General features: G+C 44.5%; 1 protein-coding gene across 1 annotated transcript in view; it reads right to left on the bottom strand.

The window, feature by feature from the left end:
- Positions 1–19,406, bottom strand: part of BLTP3B (bridge-like lipid transfer protein family member 3B) — a 65,946-nt gene that overhangs the window by 23,858 nt on the left and 22,682 nt on the right. The window contains exons 5-13 of the mRNA XM_072145459.1: positions 13,977–14,166; positions 12,550–12,690; positions 10,774–10,950; positions 8,465–8,645; positions 7,705–7,788; positions 5,888–6,070; positions 5,557–5,669; positions 1,978–2,119; positions 510–703 (exon numbers count right to left, since the gene is read on the bottom strand). Of these exons, the coding sequence (XP_072001560.1) occupies positions 510–703; positions 1,978–2,119; positions 5,557–5,669; positions 5,888–6,070; positions 7,705–7,788; positions 8,465–8,645; positions 10,774–10,950; positions 12,550–12,690; positions 13,977–14,166 (1,405 nt within the window). The remainder of the gene's footprint in view (positions 1–509; positions 704–1,977; positions 2,120–5,556; positions 5,670–5,887; positions 6,071–7,704; positions 7,789–8,464; positions 8,646–10,773; positions 10,951–12,549; positions 12,691–13,976; positions 14,167–19,406) is intronic.

Raw genomic sequence — 19,406 nt, 5'->3', positions numbered from 1 at the left:
TGCAGCCAGTTATCTTTCAGCAACACATAGAACTACGAGATGGAGAAGGGAGAAATGGATGATCTTCTGGGACACAGAGGAAACCCTTGGGGCTGGCTCAGCTTCCAATGGAGTTGTTTGGTGGACCCAATTGTCTCGGACTAAAGAGAAAATTTTGGTAACTACGTCAATAGGTCAGTCCAACTCTTGGCCCAACTAGTGACTGAAGTAGAAGTAAAATTTTTAAAAATATATATATATTTTTTATAATATATCCTATCATCCTGCCCAAAAAAGTGCTCTGCAGCCCTCTGTACATCCAGACATACTTTCTAATGAAAAGTAGGTTCCCGTAGTCAGAATTACTAATTTCTTGTAAAGTCATCACAAAAGCTTTGAATGCCGACCCGGTGGAGTGGTATAAAATATACATGACTTTTATCTATCATTTATGCCTAGATGAGCCGCTCCACGTGGAATATCAGGCTGAATTATTCAGAAGTGTTTGTGCAGGCGTCGCAGTGTGTTACCTTCAGCATGAGGCCGTCCACCCGGATATCGATGTGCTCATCAGACTTCGAGCTGTCGTTCAGCATGTACATTGCCATGAACTGGTCCACGCTCTGCCTCAGGTCCAGGATAAACTGGTTCAGCCACAAAATGCTCCGCTCATCCACCGTTATCTGGAGGGCATTCAGCTGTACATATAGGTTGGGGCTTGGAACTATGGAAGGAAAATTGTAGGTGAAAGTGATGTCACAGTACAGGGATAATACACACAGTGATGTCACAGTACAGGGATAATACACACAGTGATGTCACAGTACAGGGATAATACACACAGTGATGTCACAGTACAGGGATAATACACACAGTGATGTCACAGTACAGGGATAATACACACAGTGATGTCACAGTACAGAGATAATACACACAGTGATGTCACAGTACAGGGATAATACACACAGTGATGTCACAGTCCAGGGATAATAATACACACAGTGATGTCACAGTCCAGGGATAATAATACACACAGTGATGTCACAGTCCAGGGATAATAATACACACAGTGATGTCACAGTCCAGGGATAATAATACACACAGTGATGTCACAGTCCAGGGATAATACACACAGTGATGTCACAGTACAGTGATAATACACACAGTGATGTCACAGTACAGGGATAATACACACAGTGATGTCACAGTACAGGGATAATACACACAGTGATGTCACAGTACAGGGATAATACACACAGTGATGTCACAGTACAGGGATAATACACACAGTGATGTCACAGTACAGAGATAATACACACAGTGATGTCACAGTACAGGGATAATACACACAGTGATGTCACAGTCCAGGGATAATAATACACACAGTGATGTCACAGTCCAGGGATAATAATACACACAGTGATGTCACAGTCCAGGGATAATACACACAGTGATGTCACAGTACAGAGATAATACACACAGTGATGTCACAGTACAGAGATAATACACACAGTGATGTCACAGTACAGAGATAACACACAGTGATGTCACAGTACAGGGATAATACACACAGTGATGTCACAGTACAGGGATAATACACACAGTGATGTCACAGTACAGGGATAATACACACAGTGATGTCACAGTAAGGACATCAACCACAATGAGATCCGTTAGGGAATAAGAATTGGGGTCCTTTGGCTTCCAGTTTGCATGTCACAGTGGTCTTACTGCCACAACCCATTTAAAAAGCTGAAGCTCAATACTCATAATGCTAAACTTAAGCTGCTGACATTAACAAATATGATCATATATAAATGTGTGTGTGTGTGTATATTATATATAATAAAAACTGTTTGCCATTTCATAGAGGTCACACATTTTATATTGATGACTTGAAACCATCCACCCCCCATTTACGAGATAAAACTAGTAAATCCAATCCGGATGCATCTCCAGGGCCCCGGTATAATCCTTCACACATAAACCTGCACTTACTGGGGAAATTCTTTCCATCTGGGAAATAATATTCAGTAAATTCAATATGAATCGCAGACATTTCCTGGGGAAGATACAGGCTCTTCTTATTGCAGGAAATCATAGTTTTAGGCGACGATCGACACTGATCTGCCGTGGAGACCTGGAAGACAAAAAAACGTATAACATGTATGACACACAATGTAATTGGAAAAACAATATAATGTCCCAAAATAGAAATAGTTATGATCTGAAACCTCTGTGTGTCCACAAGCTATTAAAGGGGGGGGGGGGTTATCACCAACTCATGGATTTCTAGCATAGTGTCCATAACCTCCTCCTTGATCCACTTTGCAGCACTACCACAAAGTGAAGGATGTGGGACATAACCGTCCCATTCAAAGTCTATGAGGCTGATGAAGTGAACATAGTACTATGAATATCACTGTCAACCACACATCCTTTAGTTGGAGTAATACTGAGCATGTGCGACCACCGTCTGTGGTCACATGGTTCTACAACTCTATGTCCCGATTGCTGTTTTTGTTTATGCACAGTGTTGGTAAATGTAGCATGTACATCAATAATGGCACATGCGCAGTACAAACAGGCAGGCAGAGGAAAGGATATAGTATATACAGCAGTCACAAGTTTTGGAGCTCAGGTTTGGAGGATTATTGATTACGGATCAATTATTTTGAAGCTGATGAATAATCTTTAGGAAACGACATCAACAATCACAAAGACGAGATTGATGGGATAGTGGTTGTAGCTAATGTATATGCAGCTGCCAGAAATAGCAAAGTGCTGTATTCGACCAATCAGCAGTTCCAGATTCCCTCGGGCACCGGAACCAGAACAATAGAGTTCCGTCCAGTGTATAGTAACGGAACCCGGAAACTGCGGTGTAGAATCGACTGATATATAAACAAGCAGAAATACAGTACTTAGACAACCCTACTATGCAGTGGAAACAACCTTCAGCTACTGGGTCCATCCACCCCCCCAAACCAAAACTATTATTCCAGGAACCATTTGGTGCCAAAACTATACAGTGACCAAAGCTAGAAGAAGGTTCTTACTACTGTGTAGCAACCAAACCAGGGAACTGCCTTGTAGGATCTCTTCGACTTGAAAGGAGCAAAGATGGAGAACTCCAGGGGCGTAACTTGAGGGGGTGCAGAGGTTGCGAACGCACCCGGGCCCAAGAGGTTTAGGGGCACCTTATGGTGTCACTCTCCGATATGAGAAGACTATTACTATAAACCATACATCATAGTCGGGGACCTGGAACAGACTTTGCACTGGGGCCCATCAGCTTCTAGTTACGCCACTGGAGAACTCCCTGCTATAGAGTGGAGATGGTCTTCTTCTGCTGGCTCCATCCACCCCATGCTAATAATCAGTTCCAGACAACAGAACTTTGGTGCCTGAACTATAGAATGGACAGTGCTAAAAGGTGGTTCTGTCCACTGTGTAAGTAAGTAAACCAGGGTCTAGGATCCAATCAACTGTAAACAAGTAGAAATAAAATACTTCACACCCCAATATGTTGTGGAGATGGTCTTCAGCTACTGGCTCCATCCAAACCAGCTCTATCGATGGTTCCAGGAACCCTTTGGTGCCAGAACTATACAGTGGACAGAGCTGGAAGTAGAAGGTTCCAACTACTGTATAGTGACCAAACCAGGAACGTTCTTGTAGGATCTATTGGAGTTGAAACGAGCAGAGATGCAGAACTCCTACAAACATATTATGCTGTGGACACAGCCTTCTGCTACTGGCACCATCCACTCCATACCAACAAGACCAATGATACTGAGGTCGACCTGTAATAACCACCTGACCTGGAAGGAATTTTACAGGCTCTTCCCATAAAACCAGGAACCCTTTGGCGCCAGAACTCTACAGTGGACAGAGCTATAAGAAGAAGGTTCCAACTACAGTAAAGCGACCAAACCAGGGAACCGCCTTGAAGGACCTATTCCACTTGAAAGTAGAAATTCAATACTCCGGCTACTTCAACTACGCTGTGGAGATGGTCTTCTGCTACGGGCTCCGTCCACCTCACACTAATCAAGGGTTCCAGCCCCATGGAGATGGTAGTGGAAGTCTGTGTCCATAGCATGGACCGAGTTCCATAATATAGTATCTCTGCATAGTTGAATAGATCCTATGCTGCAAATTCTTCATACGGCCACTATACCTCCTACTTCCAGCTCTGTCCATTGTAACAGTCCAAAGAGGTCCATCAAAGAGAGCATGGAACTGCGGATCGGTATGGAGGTCCATGGTTGATTATCAAAGTAAGTTCAGGGTTTCACGGGAATCAAGATATGAGGCTCTAATCTAATGATGGATTCCCATGAATTTGGATTCTTAGTGGTATTCATATGGCGGTTTACTTTCCTAACAACCCAGGATAAAAAAAAACGGGAATAGCAGATATTTTTGGGAATTTTTTTTTATCAAAATTAAACATTTCTACCAATTCTAAATAGATTCTTCAAGTTCATCATCTGCCAAAAATATTACTCGGCTTCTTGCTAGGATTCCTTGGGACTAAACTCCTTAGTGTCCATCCATCCAGAAATTCCATCTGCAACAAATTAGATTCTCGGATGCAGAACACAACGGATGCTGGGAGGCAGATATGATATGGAATGGAAAATTACATCAATAGATTTTCCATCAGACATAAACACTTATGTCTTCGGGCTTAGGAGAAAAATGTTTGTTAAAGGGACCCTCCAAGATAGTGACACATAGGGGCAGATTTACTTACCCGGTCCATTCGCGATCCAGCAGCGCGTTCTCTGCGGTGGATTCGGGTCCGGCCGGGATTCACTAAGGTAGTTCCACCAGGTGGCGCTGCTGCGCTGAAGTTCCCCCGAGGCCCGCCAGAATGTCCTGAAATTCACCGGCCTATTCCTGGTGAAGGTAAGCGCGAGTCCCGCGGCGGTTTTTCCGAATCCGTTGGGTTTTCGCTCGGCCACTCCCCCCGCGTGCGCCAAAATACCGGGGCAATACAGGGAAAATCCGCGCAAATCGGAAATATTCGGGTAACACAGGAAAGCGCAAATCGGGCCCTTAGTAAATGACCCCCATAGTATTATACCTCATCATATTGGGAGGGTCTGATACTCAACACACCCACAGTTCAGATGATACAAAGAGAATAGAAAAGAATGCAGACAGCGCCACTCTGGGTAGTGGTCAGACCAGGTTACTGCAGATCAGTTTCCATTCATTTAAATAGGAAATAAGCTGTAATGCCTCAGTTCAGCCACTACATAGACAACGGCGCTGTCTGCTTTCTGTTTTATTCTTTGTTTCTTATCTGAGAATAGATTATCCATGGGTGTACTGGGTGATAAACACCATTCATGTGGCACTAATAACCTATTCTTAGGACAGGTCCTTTTTAACCTTTAAGGGTCTGATTACTAGGGAAAGAACAACAGTGCCTAATGACCAATCTCCTGTTAAAAAGATGTGATGCAACTTTTTGCTTTTTCGACCCATTAACTGTAATATAGGAATAATATAAAATTAGGATTAAAAAAACTGGGAAATCTGAAACGTAAAAATATCACTTACTTGATAAATGTTGAAATCAGCAACTCGGACCACAAAGGAGCTGGACATGAGTTTGGATTTGAGCTGCTCCATTGTTGCCATGGGAAAAGATCCCTTACTGCTGGATTCAGATGCTAAAATAAAATAAAATACATAGAAAACTGTGTAAAAATCCCCAAAAGAGAGAAATTCTATTGTTTTTACCCCATGTGTCCCATCCAAGGGTGGGGTATAGTTTCCTTAAAGGATGCTAGAGGAATGTTATACACCCTATTATCCTTCTAACAAAAATGTGTAGTGGAGTGGCCCTTTAAGTTAACAAGTGATAAGAAATCACCTGGGTAAATCTCACCTGGGTGCCCATAATGCTGGGAAATGTTGGGCATGGATTTTGCAGGTGACCCGGAACCATGATCCTTTACTGCCTGCTTCATCATATCCGCATTACACATAAACTCCTGAAGAAGCTCCAACGCCCAAGAGCATCGCGTTTTTGTGGCATCTCCATAATACATCCAGTGGCTGCAGCTGTCACCTGGAAACGTGAGGGTTACACCGGATTACAGGAGAGTCACCCTGGATTAAGCAAGAGTCACCCCGGAGTAAGCAAGAGTCACCCCGGAGTAAGCAAGAGTCACCCCGGAGTAAGCAAGAGTCACCCCGGAGTAAGCAAGAGTCACCCCGGAGTAAGCAAGAGTCACCCCGGAGTAAGCAAGAGTCACCCCGGAGTAAGCAAGAGTCACCCCGGAGTAAGCAAGAGTCACCCCGGAGTAAGCAAGAGTCACCCCGGAGTAAGCAAGAGTCACCCCGGAGTAAGCAAGAGTCACCCCGGAGTAAGCAAGAGTCACCCCGGAGTAAGCAAGAGTCCCCCCGGATTAAAGGACACTTGTCATCAGGTCTGTGTCACTAGTCCTGTCACCTCTACCTGTTGGAGCAGCTCACAAGGATCCCATCCCAGCCTTTATCTAGTTATTTCATACATTATTCATTGTAAAATCATCTTTTCTTTATTATGTAAATGAAACCGGTCACATGGTCTGAGGCAGTGATGTCACCTCTGTTCCCCCTCCCCCTGCTCATGTCTGTGTGTAATGTATAGTAAAGCATGGCTAGTGTGTGTGCTGCATCTGCTGACATGCTGCATCCTCCTAATACACACGTGTGATACACAGACATCAGCTACACAAGTACCTGACTTGTCTGCTATAACATGGCTGCCTGGAGCTGCTGTATCTCTCATATATACACACACACACACAGGCTGCAGGGGGTGTGGCCACCAGCACCAGGAAGCACATCATTATACAGCCTCACATCATTGTAGAGGCTGTCAGTCATGCACTGGGGGTGTGGCTGTGCCTCCCACTCATGAATAAGCCAGACAGCTTGAATATGCTAATGACTCACTGGACCTCTTTTAGGTCATTTGCATACAGCTTTAGGACCTCATTGCTTAGGTTTACAGGCATGTAGAGGAACAATGAAGGGATAGATGCAATGCTTTCTAATGACAGTTTATGAAAATCTATTTAGATTAGGGGGTTATTTTGCATGACGGGTTCTCTTTAAGCAAGAGTCACCCCGCATTAAGCAAGAGTCACCCCGGAGAGTCACCCCAAATTACGCAAGAGTCACCCCAAATTACGCAAGAATCACCCCAAATTATGCAAGAGTCACCCCGAATTAAGCAAGAGTCACCCGGAGAGTCCCTGTGGATTACGCCAGAGTCCCCGTGGATTACGCCAGAGTCCCCGTGGATTACACAAAAGTCACCCTGGAGTCACACCAAGTACTGCATGGATTGACCGGTGGATTAATTTCATCATGCGTGACCGGAGCAGAGGTAATTAAATATATTATTATATAGAATCCTGATGGAAAGATCTTCAGAAATAGGGGCCTATGGGAGCAACAGCCCATTATCTGATAATCCGGTACTTAGTTTAACCATTCCAGATTAGAGGAATTATATACACATGCCCCATGTAAGTGATTCAACAACTATTGATATTACATAGCAGAATAAGACCATAAGATCCCATTGATTATAAAGGGGTCCATTATTTATGGTTTAGTCGTCACTTCACCATCAAGAGCTGTTCCGATTATTGAGAGATCTTTAGACACAACCACAGAATAATTGATATATACAGAGGTAATAATACAAACCTTCCCGGTGATACGGGTAGTAGTCCACTGTCAGGTGACTGAACGACAACTGCATGGCTCCTCCGGTGATTCTCTTGTCTAAAACTGGAAAAATAATGGTTTTAATTTATTATATAATAACTTACATTTATAATAAATTATATTTATAATAAATACATCTAAATGTTCTGACACTTGTTGGCTAGATTTGGTAACAGAGCCAAGCATAATTCATACTTAAAAGCAGAGGGAATTGGTTCCAGTTCCTGTCTGCAGTTTGATGACCTTTGGAGGGCCTTTCAATGCTCTTTGAAGGGCTCCTATTTCAGGAATGGACACACAAGCAAGTTAAATATACTGGTAGTATCAAACTTGTTGGTGGATTTAGATGGCCATGAGCTCTACAGAAGCTTTGAGCCCTTTGGCAGCCCCACAAATCTCCCATATTATAATATGCTATCCCTGAACTAGCCATATCCTTTGCCCTCCCACCTATTACTAGATTAATAAAATATTGATATAAACATAATTGGCACATCCCTCTAAATCTCCAATCTCAACAGGGCCACAAATCGCCATGAAACAAAATGAGAATCTCGCCTCAGGCGGCAGAATGCATAACCCTGAGGGGGTGGCAGAACAGCCAATGATAATGTGGGGGATTTGGAGCGCCTGAATCATCCACCAGAAAAAATTATTGCATCAGTGTCTTTAAGTTCCTGTATAAAAGATCTGTTGTGTATATCTGAAAAACTTCATGAAAAGCATCAGGATGCGTCACCTTTCTCCTTGGTGTGGATGTCGTCACAGATGTGCAGATCCAGGTGGGAAATCACTAGATGATAGGACGTTTCTTTCACATCAAAGTCTCCGAAGAGCTTTAGAATAGCCTGGTTCTGTTCAGCAGCTGCTGTGGTTTGCTGGGTCTTGACTTGCTGGGAGGTGGTGGGGGGCGTCCAACTCTAAGTCGAGTACCAACAGGGTTACTAACACTTACAAAGATATCACGTCTCTTTATACAAGGATTAAAGGAATCCACAAAATGAAGCTGTACTAACATTCACAGGAATGTACCTAAGGGTTTTAAAATCTGGCCTGGGGATCGAGACCAACTCATATACTCATCCAACAGCGCTCTCCACAGCTCCCCTTCTCCACTCAGCTTCTCCTCTCCCGGCAACCTCCTGCTCATGCACACATAGATGTAAAGCCAATAGAATCAGGCCATAACTTGGTATGATCCTATGGATTGCACACAGTGCGGTGGATGGGAATCCTGTCATTATATAGAAATATATAATGCACAGTCTGCCAAACAGCTGCACAGGAACTGTATTAACTATTACAGTATTGGCGCGGCTGTCTGGCAGACGGAACGTCTCTGCATTATATATTTCTATAGATACGGCCCGATTCCAGGGGCTACGCAACTTTGTGTGCAGTACGGGTAGAGTCAGGTCTATGAACTCTGCCCGCGCACACAACGATGACATCATAGTGGGTGCGCAGGCAGAGTGCATGGACGCGTCTCTGCCACGCGGTCACACATGAAGACAAGAGGGAAGAGGAGCATCGGAGGATAAGTATACAAGTTAATTTTTTTTATCGAGGGGCTTCTGCATGAGGCATTTCACGAGTGAGGGGCTTCTGCATGAGGCATTTCACGAGTGAGGGGCTTCTGCATGAGGCATTTCACGAGTGAGGGGCTTCTGCATGAGGCATTTCACGAGTGAGGGGCTTCTGCATGAGGCATTTCACGAGTGAGGGGCTTCTGCATGAGGCATTTCACGAGTGAGGGGCTTCTGCATGAGGCATTTCACGAGTGAGGGGCTTCTGCATGAGGCATTTCACGAGTGAGGGGCTTCTGCATGAGGCATTTCACGAGTGAGGGGCTTCTGCATGAGGCATTTCACGAGTGAGGGGCTTCTGCATGAGGCATTTCACGAGTGAGGGGCTTCTGCATGAGGCATTTCACGAGTGAGGGGCTTCTGCATGAGGCATTTCACGAGTGAGGGGCTTCTGCATGAGGCATTTCACGAGTGAGGGGCTTCTGCATGAGGCATTTCACGAGTGAGGGGCTTCTGCATGAGGCATTTCACGAGTGAGGGGCTTCTGCATGAGGCATTTCACGAGTGAGGGGCTTCTGCATGAGGCATTTCACGAGTGAGGGGCTTCTGCATGAGGCATTTCACGAGTGAGGGGCTTCTGCATGAGGCATTTCACGAGTGAGGGGCTTCTGCATGAGGCATTTCACGAGTGAGGGGCTTCTGCATGAGGCATTTCACGAGTGAGGGGCTTCTGCATGAGGCATTTCACGAGTGAGGGGCTTCTGCATGAGGCATTTCACGAGTGAGGGGCTTCTGCATGAGGCATTTCACGAGTGAGGGGCTTCTGCATGAGGCATTTCACGAGTGAGGGGCTTCTGCATGAGGCATTTCACGAGTGAGGGGCTTCTGCATGAGGCATTTCACGAGTGAGGGGCTTCTGCATGAGGCATTTCACGAGTGAGGGGAGGCTGCTGAGCATTTCACGAGTGAGGGGAGGCTGCTGAGCATTTCACGAGTGAGGGGAGGCTGCTGAGCATTTCACGAGTGAGGAGAGGCTGCTGAGCATTTCACGAGTGAGGGGAGGCTGCTGAGCATTTCACGAGTGAGGGGAGGCTGCTGAGCATTTCACGAGTGAGGGGAGGCTGCTGAGCATTTCACGAGTGAGGGGAGGCTGCTGAGCATTTCACGAGTGAGGGGAGGCTGCTGAGCATTTCACGAGTGAGGGGAGGCTGCTGAGCATTTCACGAGTGAGGGGAGGCTGCTGAGCATTTCACGAGTGAGGGGAGGCTGCTGAGCATTTCACGAGTGAGGGGAGGCTGCTGAGCATTTCATTAGTGAGGGGAGGCTGCATAGCGTTTCATTAGTTGTATTCAAGCTTAGAGACTGATTATCTCTTTTGGCTGTCTGTTTCGAAGTCCAGAAATATTTTAGTGGTCTGGTCTGGTCTGGGGTCTGAAATCATTTTAATGATTTAGGGTGTAAATGATAGGATTGGAAAATAGATTACATCAAAGAGAGTATAAATACTTTAGAACAAACTAACCGGTGGAGGCTCTGTGGAGGCGGCCATACTCTTCCTCTGGGCTGTGGACTTCTCTATCGCTTCGCTAAGGGACTTGGCATACTGCACCATGGCTTTCAGCTGTGAATCGGTCAGCACCCACAACAGGTCATCCAGGATCAGCACCAGCTTTGATGCCAGCACATTACAATCTTTTAGCTGTAAAAAAATAAATAAAAAAGAAGCATTAGCACACACAATAAATAACCTTATATATACATTTAGCCATCAAGGAACTATAAAGTGCAGTCCTAAAGTAAAGAACACTTTTAAAAGGCAAATCTATTGCAGTTTTCATGCTGACCACTAGGGGTATTCAAAGTGAACTGATACATTTTTGACTTATGAAATAAACCTACATCTTTTAGTGCCCCCACATATGGCTTCATGGTCCTATCTTGTTGCCCCCTCTGCTTCTCTCCATGTTCCCAACTCTCTATTCCCCCCCCCTTATCTTTGTTATCCCTGTTGGCCCAATGCATTTTTTTCTATAATTCTATGCTGACCCCCTTACCTTTCCTTTTCAGCCATGTCTCTATGTTGATCCCATATTTCTCTATCCCCAACTCTCTGTGTTGACGCCCCCCCATCTTTCTATCCCCCATATTTATGTATTTACTCCCTTCTCTTTCTATGTCCTCCCCCCATCTCTCTATATGGACTCCCTTATATTTCCATGCCCCCTATATATCTATGTTGACTCCCAATCATTATATCCCCCATCTCCCTATCTTTCTATCCACCATCTCTATAAGTTCACCCCCCATCTTTCTATGCCCCTCTTCTCTCTAGGTTGCACCCACTTCCTCTGTGTCCAATCTCTCTGTTGCCCCGACTCATCTCTCTCTGTTGACCTTCTCTATCCAAGTTGAGCGACCATGTTGTTCCCCCCCAATGCACGAAGCAAAGGGGCGAAACCCATGGTCGGGCGTGTAATGGCTAACATGCTGGAGGCAAAGCTTTTATGAAATGCAAGTGTTTATTGGAAAAATTGTCAGTAAACTACAATAAAGGTCCCAATTTTTTTACTCTATGGGCTACTCATGCGATTTCCTCTACAGTCTCGAACATCGCGGAATGTGGAGGACATAAGGAAAAAACGGATTGCACAATAGTCTGAATGGTGGCCTGTTTTCTGGAAGCGAGTCTTAATGCCATCTAAAGAACCTGAATCCTATGTACAAGACGTTTGTATAGAGAATAGAGACACGCTTTTAAGGTTTATCCGTACCTATATATGACCCCCTGACGCTTTCTGTTTTGCCCCATTCACTATGTTTTATCTCTCCAGTTGCAATAAAGCCAGAAGATTTGCTGCCAGGAGCTCCCATCTTCTATAGCGGAGCAGTAACAGAGGAGGAGGAGCTTCCTGCAGTTTATACCACAAGTTCCCGCCTCTGAGGTTAGCTCCACCCCAGAGGCATAGCCAACTTTGATTCACCTATTCTGGTAAAAATTGATCTCAACAAAATTAGCAGATTAATAAAATTAATTGTCCAGCCCTCGCTTAAGGGTGAGAGAGTTTGCTTTTTCAGATTGAAGTTATAAAACGGAACTCAAAAATGGAACTGCCCTTTAAGATGCTACAATTCTTTGCAAGTTCCTATTTGCAAAAATACGTAATACATCTTTATCCTTCAAGTAATTATTCTGCAGAGTAGAAGGAACCATTTCGAAGTGAACAGGATGACAGATGGCGGGAGCAGGAGAGATGGGGACTCCGCGGCTTATAGAAGGAACAGAAACATTCACACTCACTCTTCTCTTCAGCGTGACTCTAATTTTGGACTGATTGGTGATCAAACGGACGGGTGCGCTCATTATTTCATGATCGGAACTCTGAATGGCATCTGCTTCTATCCGGATCATCTGCCAGTTTATCTCTTTGAATGTCAGTACCTTCAAAAACGAAGAAAAGATCCTTTGTAGTTGTATACATTTTATATTGGTCCCAACACAAGACAAATTACAAGAATTCCATGAATTTTCCAACTGGCAGCCGCCCGGTAATGTAAGGCAACCGGCAGCCGCCCTATACTGTAAGGCAACCGGCAGCCGCCCGGTAATGTAAGGCAACCGGCAGCCGCCCTATACTGTAAGGCAACCGGCAGCAGCCCTATACTGTAAGGCAACCGGCAGCCGCCCTATACTGTAAGGCAACCGGCAGCCGCCCTATACTGTAAGGCAACCGGCAGCAGCCCTATACTGTAAGGCAACCGGCAGCAGCCCTATACTGTAAGGCAACCGGCAGCAGCCCTATACTGTAAGGCAACCGGCAGCAGCCCTATACTGTAAGGCAACCGGCAGCAGCCCTATACTGTAAGGCAACCGGCAGCAGCCCTATACTGCAAGGCAACCGGCAGCCGCCCTATACTGTAAGGCAACCGGCAGCAGCCCTATACTGCAAGGCAACCGGCAGCAGCCCTATACTGCAAGGCAACCGGCAGCAGCCCTATACTGCAAGGCAACCGGCAGCAGCCCTATACTGCAAGGCAACCGGCAGCAGCCCTATACTGTAAGGCAACCGGCAGCAGCACTATACTGTAAGGCAACCGGCAGCAGCACTATACTGTAAGGCAACTGGCAGCAGCACTATACTGTAAGGCAACTGGCAGCAGCACTATACTGTAAGGCAACCGGCAGCAGCCCTATACTGTAAGGCAACCGGCAGCAGCCCTATACTGTAAGGCAACTGGCAGCAGCACTATACTGTAAGGCAACTGGCAGCAGCCCTATACTGTAAGGCAACTGGCAGCAGCACTATACTGTAAGGCAACTGGCAGCAGCCCTATACTGTAAGGCAACCGGCAGCAGCCCTATACTGTAAGGCAACTGGCAGCAGCACTATACTGTAAGGCAACTGGCAGCAGCACTATACTGTAAGGCAACTGGCAGCAGCACTATACTGTAAGGCAACTGGCAGCAGCCCTATACTGTAAGGCAACTAGCAGCAGCACTGTACTGTAAGGCAACCGGCAGCAGCACTGTACTGTAAGGCAACTGGCAGAAGCCCTGTAGCGTAAGGCAACTGGCAGCAGCACTGTACTGTAAGGCAACTGGCAGCAGCACTGTAAGCAGCCCTCTCCCGCCTTTCTTTTTCCAATAGCGAATGTAATGGGATTTAAACCCTGATACTCTGCGCTTCCTATCCATCCGCCATACTGTCCTTCTGGTTAACGTTTTACCTCTCCTCGCTGGGGATCTTGTATCCGGGTAAAGCGCAGGTCGCTGAGTTGCCAGTTTGCGTTCACACTGTATATTCTTAGCTGGGACAATTCGAAGGAAGCATTGAAGGCCTTTGCCCGAATACGGATAACGATGGAGTTCACCGACAGGGATATTCCTTCCACGACTTTTTCAGCAAATCCATATTCACTAGAAAAAAAAATTATGAAAATGTGAGTTTGCATTTCAGATAAGCTCAGTGCCCACATTACCGCTGCAGCCTCCGTGTACCAATGAGGGGGGAAGAAACCCCAAAATCCCTAAGGCTCTTTCATGGGTCAAACTTTGAGTTAAATGATCCAATGATCCACTGATCAAGCCAAGCCATCAGTGAAGATCGTAAGACTATTGCTACACTAGAACAGCAGAGGGTTGAGTCCACTTTAACACCCGAGGGTAATTTTCGAAAAAAAAAACCCTTTAAGGTTTTTACCCATACAAAGAGACCAGTAGTACCAAATTTTTCAATTTATGGAGGTTGACCGGAAAAGTAATGTCTTAACCCCTGAGCGACTAAAATCACTGCTCCCAGGCCATCAACGTTAACTCCCGGACTACCCATCTAAAAAGTTACGTCTCTGCAGGGCGACTATCAATCGGTGGCACTAGAGTCGTCTTCCCTTTGGAAGAGAGATAATTTGCACAACATAGTCCCAGTGCTCATTGCTCCAAGACTTCCGACAACCTTCAAGGAGTGGCATACCCCAGTGGGATACAGTTCTGATACCTAAAGAGCACTAATTTTTTATATATTAAAAAAATTAATTAAAAAAAGGAAGTAAATGGCTCTTGAATTAATGTGGGACCAGGAATGTAAGATATATATATATATTTATAACAAGAACAGAATAAGATTAAACCACCGATTCATAATCCAAATGATAGGTTATACACATAAAATTTCTTCTTTGCATGGTCTTCTCCAAGATGTTTCACGTTCTTTACAGATGACCAGTAAGGGACTGGGTTTCATTGGGCCCAGCAGATAGAATTGTTCTGGGTGCCACCTTCAATTAACCCCTATGTTATAGCCTTCAAATTGGAAGGTCTTTAGATGGATCTCTGGAATTTCCACCAGAAAATCCAGGTCACATAAATGGTCCAAAACTGCTCGCCAGGTCACATACTGCTCACAGATTTCCAATAAGAATTTTGCCAAATATTTTGAGCAAAATCCACCTGAATTCCATTTGGAATATTGGGAATTTGCTTCCATGGGATAATGAAGCTCATGGAAACAAAGACTCCAGAAGGAAGATCCATGTGAGAACTGGATCTTAAAGCCCGAACCCATATGAGATAACGGTAGTACTCTGGTGGTCCAGTGTGACCATGGAAAGATTTATATTCTTTATTATACTCCAGAGCTGCATTTATAATTCTGCTGGTTACTATTGGAAACAGTTTACAAACTTTTTTAGATTTGTTGAGCTGGCACAACGTCATCAGTATAGGCCAAGAAAGTATTCTGGGAGATTTCAGTCAACATTAGGCAAGAAATACTGGTCACATTTGGTAAAATCACTACACTTTGTGGTAGACAACTGAGACTCAATCTCCAGTGGGGCAGATTTACTTACCCGGTCCATTCGCGATCCAGCGGCGCGTTCTGTGTGGTGGATACGGGTCTTCCGGTGATTCACTAAGGTAGTTCCTCCGCCGTCCACCAGATGTCGCTGCTGCGCTGAAGTCCACCGAGGCCTGCTGGAATGCACGAGCCTATACCTGGTGAAGGTAAGCGCTAGTCCTGCGACACAATTTTTTTTTAAAATGTGGCGGTTTTTCCGAATCCGTCGGGTTTTCGTTCGGCCACGCCCCCCGATTTCCATCACGTGCATGCCAGTGCCGATGCGCTACAATCTGATGACGTGCGCCAAAATCCCGGGGCAATACAGGGAAAATCGGTGCAAATCGGAAATATTCGGGTAACATGTCGGGAAACCGCGAATCGGGCCCTTAGTAAATTACCCCCAATGTGTCTATTCATTGACAGCAAGCATTCAGTAGATCCTAAAGTGCTGTTAACCCAACCAGAAAAATTAATACATATGAACCTTGATACTGAGAGCTGCTCCGATACGATGCAAGGACTACACCTCCCTGTTTGACACGGACCTCGGTGCTCAAGTATGTGTATCCGTCCCTTTAAATATTCACAGTCACGTTTGTTTTAGCAAGTTAAACACCAACCAATTACACCGAGGAGGACAAGATCCTACTAAATATTTGCATTAGGGATGTCAAACATCACAGATCAGCTAGAACCAACATTAAACATGGAAATACTTTAAATTCTGTTATGTGTGAGGGAGCAAGTGAAAGAAGAAAATCTTATTCAATGTAACGCAGACGCAGCAGAGATTAAAACTCTAGGGCAGGGGTAGGGAACCTATGGCTCTTTTGTTGGCTGCATCTGGCTCTCAGGCAGATCTTTAATAAATAGTGATGGCTGCTGTGTGTCTCATAGACTGATCACAGGACACAGGCAGCGATGTTACCGCTGCCTGCATCCTTTGTACGACCCAGTAGTGAGTGGAGTAGTGAACCCCCTGGACCATAGCGGATGATGATGTAAGCAGACACCTGGGACCGGAATCTAAGTGGCACCCGGTCTTCACCAGAGCCAGCCGCAAAGCAGGATGGTCTTGCTGCAGCGTGGTACCAGCAGGTCGTTCCACAGGCACAACATGTCCATGGTGACAGCCAAGGTCAAGGTACAGGATCACTAGGCAGTCTCTTGGTCAGGAACAGGTAGACTGTCAAGTCAGGCGGCAGGTTGGGGACGGAGTAAGAGGTCAGGGCTGGCAGCGAAGGAGCAGAATCAGGAACAGGTCCTGGGTCACAAGGGGAGGTCAACACTTGGGAAGGAAACACTTTGGAAAGCTTCCTCATAGGCATGAAGCACTAAGATCTGTGTGTGTGTGTGGGGGGGGGGGGGGGGGGGGAATGCTGGGAGCCACCCGGGAAGTGGGTTGTGCCTATCAGTGCTGGCCAGCTGGGACAGGAGCAGGAACGTAGAGAGGTGAGTGAGCTCGGAAAGGGGCACCACCACATACAGGGGCATGGGTGTGCCTGCGATCTGAGAAGTAGATTGCAGGGGCACCCGTGACACTGGGACTACCTATCTACTTGGGGGCATGTGCATATTGTACGGCTCTTACGGAATACCTTTTTAAAAAGATGTGGAGTTCATGGCTCTCTCAGCCAAAAAGGTTCCTGACCCCTGCTCTAGGGGGTACCGTCTCTGGGGGCACCAGTCACTGGAGGCAACTGAGTCAATGTCCGACCCTTTAAAAAGATCTTGCCACATAGGAAGATATCCACCAAAATCTCCCCACTGGAAAGAGCAGTACTGTACAGTGATATGTCTTAAGGCACAAAAAAGGCTTTGATTTTTTTTTTAGGATAGCGCCCTCTAATTGGTTGCACAAAAGGAGCTTAATTTCTTCTGGAGGATACCTAATAGACAGTAATAAGGTAGACTGTGAACAGCAAATAAAGATCAAAGGACTCCCATTCCTTAAAGGTACCAAAAATGGTCGGACTTTTGGATAGCTGGTGGTACTAAAGCAGTATACAGTAGTTGTAGACAACTATGTGCTGAAAATAAAGATCAGAAGACTCTCATCCTTCAAAGGCTTAAAAAAAGGGTCAGGTTTTGATTGTTTAGGGTAACTACCTTTAATTGGTTGCACTAAAGAACAAATTTTCTTTTGGTGTATAGCTAATGGACAGCACATAGTCAAACGTGCGCTGCAAATCAAGAACAAAAGACTAGTATTTTTTTAAGGCACAAAAAAGGGTGGGACTTTGATATTGTAGGGTAGCTACCTCTACTTCATGGCAACCATGGAACCAGTTTTCTTCAGAGGATAGCTAATTGGCAGTAACAAGGTAAACTGTGAACAGCAAGTAAAAATACAAAGGACCCCCATTCATTTAAGGCATAAAAACGTGTTGTACTTTGATATTTTGAGCTAGTAACTAACTGTTGGTACTAGGGCACGCATGTGGAGGATAGCTAATGGATAGTATTAAGCCAACTATGTGCTGCAAATAAAGAAATCAGAAGACTCCCATTCTTCAAAGGCATAAAAAAGGTTAGGCTTTGATTTTTTTATTTTTATTTTAGGGTAGCTACCTCGAATTGGTTGCAGGGAGAGTAGCTTATGGACAATACATTGTAAACTGTGAGCAGCAATTAGGAAACAAAATGCTCGAATTCTTTTAACCCCTTAACGACTTGGCCTTTTTTAGTTTTTTCACTTCCATTTTTCACTCACCAACTTCAAAAATCTATAACGTTTATATTTTTCTACATAAAGAGCTACATAAAAAAATTCCAAATGCAGTAAAAATGGTGAAAAACCACATTTGCAGCGTTTTCTTGTGGGCTTGGATTTTACAGCTTTCACTCTGCGTCCCAAATGACAAGTCTACTTTATTCTATGGGTCGGTACGATCACGTGGATACCAAATTTGTATAGGTTTTATAATGTTTTCATACATTTAAAAAAATTAAAACCTCCTGTACAAAATATATTTTTTTTATTTTGCCATCTTCTTGTGCCATTAACTTTTTCATACTTTGGTGTACGGAGCTGTGGGTGGTGTAATTTTTTGCGAATTTTGATGGCGTTTTCATTGCTATAATTTTTGGGACTGTGCGATCTTTTGATCACTTTTTATTAATTTTTTTTATATTTTTCAAAATGGCAAAAAAATGCCATTTTCGACTTTGGACACTATTTTCCGTTACGGTGTTAAACGCAGTGAAAAACCGTTATCATTTTGTGATAGATCGGGCATTTTCGGATGCGGCGATACCTAATGTGTTTATGATTTTTACTGTTTATTTATATTTATATCAGTTTTAAGGAAAGGGGGGCGATTTGAATTTTTAGGTTTTTTTTTATTATAATTTTTTTTTTTTTTTTACTTTTACTATTTTTCTGACTCCCTAGGGTACTTTAACCCTAGGTAGAGCTGTGTTATGGCTTATTTTCTGCGTAACAAATTGCACTTCATAGTAACAGTATTTAATATTCCATGGCGTGTACTGGGAAGCGGGAAAAAAAATTCCAAATGCAGTAAAAATGGTGAAAAACCACATTTGCAGTGTTTTCTTGTGGGCTTGGATTTTACAGCTTTCACTCTGCGTCCCAAATGACAAGTCTACTTTATTCTATGGGTCGGTACGATCACGTGGATACCAAATTTGTATAGGTTTTATAATGTTTTCATACATTTAAAAAAATTAAAACCTCCTGTACAAAATATATTTTTTTTATTTTGCCATCTTCTTGTGCCAATAACTTTTTCATACTTTGGTGTACGGAGCTGTGGGTGGTGTAATTTTTTGCGAATTTTGATGGCGTTTTCATTGCTAT

Source organism: Engystomops pustulosus, chromosome 4, assembly GCF_040894005.1.
Source record: "Engystomops pustulosus chromosome 4, aEngPut4.maternal, whole genome shotgun sequence".
Lineage (NCBI taxonomy): Eukaryota > Metazoa > Chordata > Amphibia > Anura > Leptodactylidae > Engystomops > Engystomops pustulosus.
The sequence above is the reverse complement of the archived record's forward strand: the minus strand, read 5'-3'. Positions and strand labels throughout refer to the sequence as shown.